Raw genomic sequence first — 4,884 nt, forward strand, 5'->3', positions numbered from 1 at the left:
CTGGGGAATCGGGGGAAGGGGAACAGACAAGTTGCTGTAGTGTTGTTCTTCAGTCTAGTTGTGGAGGATGTTGCTTCAATGGCCCAAGCTGTGTCAGCTTCTCTTAAACATCTTTCCAGAAGTCTCAGACAGTAATTCTGTTTAAAACTCATTGACCAAAACTTAGTCATACTTAGTTGTAAAAGGAGATTGGGAAATGTCATCTTTTTGGGCACATTGCTCCTGATTCCCCTAAATAAAATTGGAGTTTCTATTATTAAGGAATAAAAGGAGGATAAATTTTGGGTAATTGGTGTGTAGTGTCTACCAAAGATGAAGAGAGACACACGTTTCAAAAACAGTGGGAGAGAGCATATTTCTTTAGAAATAAATATTCTTACCTGTCTGCTTTGTTTATTTACATAACTTTTCTTGCCTTTGCAGCCCCTGCTCCACAGTGTCTAGTATGGTGCCATGCACATAGTTAACGTTTCTGCTCCATCTGCCCCTGCCCCTGGGGTCTGCATTAATTGGCTATGCCTAAGATTTGGTCTGACTCTCCATCAACACCATTGCTAGTGGGACGTTTTGTTGGGCCATGGCCTCTGAAGCTTTTTATTCCCACAGACATAAAATGTCCATACTATCCAAAGCCATCTGTAGATTCAGTGCAATCCTTGTCTAGATTCCAGTAGCATTTTTTTTTACAGAAATAGAAAAAAACAATCCTAAAATTTATATTCCCACAGGCAATCTCGCTGCCAATGATCTCTCCACTTCCCGAACAGGCAGACTACAGAAGGTTCTTCACAGCTATGTACCTCAAGATATTAGGGATAGGAGTCGAGTTCGAGTCACCTCATGGGATGGCAGGAAGTGGGGAGAACTGGAGGGGGACACCTATGACCGGGTGAGTGATTCCTAACCTGGGACATCCAGCCAACCAAATCTGCCCTCTGCTTCTTGCTTCCAGGCCCTGAGGCAGTATGTTCTAGTCCTACATGTTTGAATATGTGGGGCTATTTCTGGACCTGGCCAGCTCCCCATGGGTGAATTGTCAGTTCAGAATAGAAGACTATCTATGATGATTTCAGCTTAGACGACTATCTTCATTAGAGACAGCAGCAGGAAGAATTTGAATCGACTGAATGGAAAAAAGAAAGCTTATTAGGCTTATTTTATTTCTCAATTCACGTGGTTGCTCAGAAATCCTCACTAAAATAAGCATGAATAAGCTCATTTTATTTATTTTTGAATATTAGTACAGCACACGGTGCAAAATTCAGAAGGCGCAAAAGGATATCAAGTGAAAAGTACATTTCCCTCTTACTCTTGTCTCACAGCCATCTTCTTCCTCTCCCTACAGATGATCATTGTTTATATTTTCTTCTGTATCCTTGAGAATATATTCTTTGTGTATATACAACTATAAATGTGTGTGCGTTTTTTAAAAAACAGGAATGGTAGTATATTATACTCACTATTCTGAACTTTGTATTTTTTTCATTTAGTAATGTACCCTGATGTTCAGTCCTTTTTAGTTTTATGTTTTTGAAGTCTAATTGCTAGATAACAGTTATATGCATTTAAGATTTTGATAGAGGTTACTAAAATTACTCTCTGTGGAGATTAAATCAGTTTCATTTCTGCTAATAAGAATACTGTTTCTTCATATTCTGCCACTATTGGTGTTGTCAGACTGTGGTTTTTGCCAAACCGATGGCATCTGATCTATATTCTGTTATTATGAATGATGTTGAAAGTCATTTCATATTTTAAAATTATTTGTATTTTAATTGGCATACTCTAAAAATATTTACTGAAANGATACAAAAAGAAGTAACTTGAGGAGAATGGGTTTTGTGGGCCAGTGCTGGTGTGATAGCAATTCTGTGCTTTTCTCAAATTTCTATTTTCTTGTCATTCTCCTTTGTGAGGCACGAGGCATATAGTTTCACAGACCGTCCAAGCATGATTTGACTTTGAAAATATCCTATCATAGCTTGAGTCCATTTGTGAATGCTAGAAGTGTCATAACCTCCCAACTGGGGATTGTAGCTCTTATAGCTGAACCTCGGTGCTATGTCTTATGTCTTGTCACATTTTTCTCTGAGAGCCTTCGTGTCACGGCAACAAACACCAGGTTTCTGTCTCCTTGAGTCTGTCCCCAATGGCTGTCCATGCTGAGCTGTGTCTCAGTCAGGCAGCTGAATGCCTGTACCACCAGTTGCCCTTATTAAAACTGGCCTGGGAGTCCTTCTGTGACCATTAGGTTGTTGTCTCTCTCCCCACATCATTGCTGTCTTTTTTCATGTCTTGTCGGCTCTCACTTGGACTCTTGTAACAGCCATCTCAGTGATGTCTTTATTTCTATTTTGTTCTTCCTAGCCCACCTAGCTTTCTAAAACTCTTATCTAGCTGATCACATCATCTACCTTAACACATTGGAGACCGGTGATGCAGATTTGCGTCTATACATTAAGGGGGAATGTTTCCAGAGGTATCACACCCTCAAGTACTACTAGGGTCTTCGGTATTTCCTGAAAATTTCAGTTCACAAAAATAGTGAATTTGTTACAAATTTTTAAAGAAACACAGTATAAAAGTTGATTTCAATGGTTTAAACCCCGGGAACATTCATTTAAACAATTAAAATGTCCCGTCCTCAACTTTTGGTAACTGCCTACAGGTTATAGTCCAAACTCCTTAGCATAGGGTTTAATACGTTTTACAATCTCGCCTATATCTGCTTCCTAAATTCAGTCTCATGCACCTTGTATTTCTACCACACTAGTGTTTCTATCACTGTTTCTGAAAGAAGCTATGAATTTGCATGCTTCTGTTCCTTTGCTTGTTCTTTTTTCTTCTACTTAGAATGCTTATCTTCCTTTTTTCTTTATTTTATTTCACTCTATATATAATATTTTTTACCTGATGAAAGCCTATTCCTTCATCCGGCCTAACTCACATAACTCTGACGGGCACAATGACACTCTTCTTTGAATCCACAAGGTACTTTGTATGTCAAAATGTAACCCAATAAAATTGGGTTCCTCCTATATGCCAGGTACTGTTTCAGGTGTTGGATATACTATTATGAACAAAGCAGACAAGTCCCTACCCTCATTCTAATAGGTTGGGCTAAGGGGGAAACACACACACACACACACACACATACGCACATGCACATACATGCACATCTATACATATAAAGTAAATATATGCTTTAAAGAAAAATCATGCAACATAGAGAAATAGAAGGTGATGGGAGTAGGGGGCTTCTATTTTTAGATAGAGTAGTCAGGGAATGCCAGTGCCTCTCTGATGAGGTAACGCGTGAGGAGAGACCTGAAAGAAGTGAGGAAGGAAGTGAGGGATATTTGGGGGAAGAGTGTTGCAGGAAGAAGGTACAGCATGAGACAGATGCATGCTTAATTAAGGAATAGCAAGATGGTTAGCAGGGCTGGATTAGAGTGAATTGATCTGTGTTTTAAAAGGATCACTCTGGCTGTTGTGTAGATAAGTGAGTGACTAAATAAGTGAGTATAGGGTTGAGAAATGAGTTTTTGCTGAGTAGAGCTCAGTAGCCCCCGAGCATGGACTTGGTGGCCTTGACTTCCCAGTAAGTCTCCTGACTTGGAATTTGACAATAAGTGCTCTTCTCTATTCTAGGCTTGGCAGCCTGGGTGTCATGGACTACTACCTGATGGATGCTGCTTCCTTGCTGCCTGTCCTGGCTCTTGGCCTGCAGCCTGGCGACACCGTTCTTGACCTGTGTGCAGCCCCTGGGGGAAAGACGCTAGCGTTGCTTCAAACTGGCTGTTGCCGTAAGTCAGAGGGCTGGTGTCTTGGGCAAGGAGAGCTCCCTACCTAACCCAGTCAGGTGCACACTGAATATGATGGGCTCTTTGGTTCCAAGGTCAGAGGAGGAATTGGGCTTGCTTGCTAAGCTCGTGTATTTTTTCTGTTTGTGAGTATTTTCTCAATTTTTTTGTCAGTTGGCGAAAAAAGATTGCTGAGCAGAGCAAGGTCTCTGAGGGCAGATTAAAGGAGGGCCTAATCAGTCTATCACATGACACTTTCACCCCTCTGCATCTGTTTTCTTTGTCTCTCACATTACGTTCCGTTTCACTAGTCTTCCAGCTAAAGCAGTAAGGTCTGGCTGCAGCGACCCTTTATAGCTTTATCTGTTAGTCTTCCCCAGGCTTTATGTGCTTCAGCCATCTTCTGCTACTCTCTGTTGCTGGAATTCGCCTCCCCTTTTGCTCATACTATGTTTTCTGTCTCTAATACCTCTACCCCATCCCAGCTAGCCAGTTTTTGGCTTTTAAGCCTCAGCTCAAGTGTGCCACCTCCTGGAAGTCTTCCCTCATAACTTCTGCTGGTCAAGTGGGAAGTGATGCCTATGTCTCCTATGCGCCCAATTATGGGCATCACCTAGCACATTATTTTAGCCTTGCATCAGAACTTTACTGAGTATACATCTCACTCTTCAAGATTATGAATTCCTTGGACAAGCCCAAGTCTTACTCATTTCAGTTAAGTAGCCCAGCCTGGGCCTTGTACACTGTAAGTGCTCACTTCAGCCATCCATTGGCTTATCTCCTGCCTTAAAATAGGTATTTTCTCCTTAAGGACCTGATAGATATCCACAAGGGGGCTGTGATTTTCACCTTGGAGCTCTTGGAGCTCACCAGGCTTCTCTTGCCATTTACCCTAGCCTTTTTGTTGGGCCTGGACCCTTCTTGCAAAGTTCTCGTCAGCCAACTTGCGGTTAGCTTCCAGCTTCATGGTAGGCCCCATGGGTGATTCTAGAGAGGTACCATATTTGATTTCAGCCTGGAAGTCCAGAGGGAGAGGAGAAAAGATGTTGATCTGGCTTAATGAGTCAGCCCAGCCTGTGTG

General features: G+C 41.7%; 1 protein-coding gene across 4 annotated transcripts in view; it reads left to right on the forward strand.

Moving 5' to 3' along the window:
* NSUN4 (NOP2/Sun RNA methyltransferase 4) overlaps positions 1-3,870 on the forward strand; it is a 14,551-nt gene extending 10,681 nt beyond the window's left edge. For 2 of the 4 annotated variants that reach the window (XR_002122291.1, XR_002122293.1), the window contains one exon: positions 3,652-3,742. Coding sequence is in view for 1 of the 4 variants with exons in the window: in XM_019627961.1 (XP_019483506.1) it covers positions 3,652-3,853 (202 nt within the window). In the remaining 3 variants the exon portion in view is untranslated. Of the gene's footprint in view, positions 1-3,651 lie in introns of all 4 variants that reach the window. The other 2 variants (XR_002122292.1, XM_019627961.1) reach the window with 2 other exon arrangements.
* Positions 3,871-4,884: the final 1,014 nt, after the last annotated feature.

Source organism: Hipposideros armiger, unplaced genomic scaffold (assembly GCF_001890085.2).
Source record: "Hipposideros armiger isolate ML-2016 unplaced genomic scaffold, ASM189008v1 scaffold_743, whole genome shotgun sequence".
Lineage (NCBI taxonomy): Eukaryota > Metazoa > Chordata > Mammalia > Chiroptera > Hipposideridae > Hipposideros > Hipposideros armiger.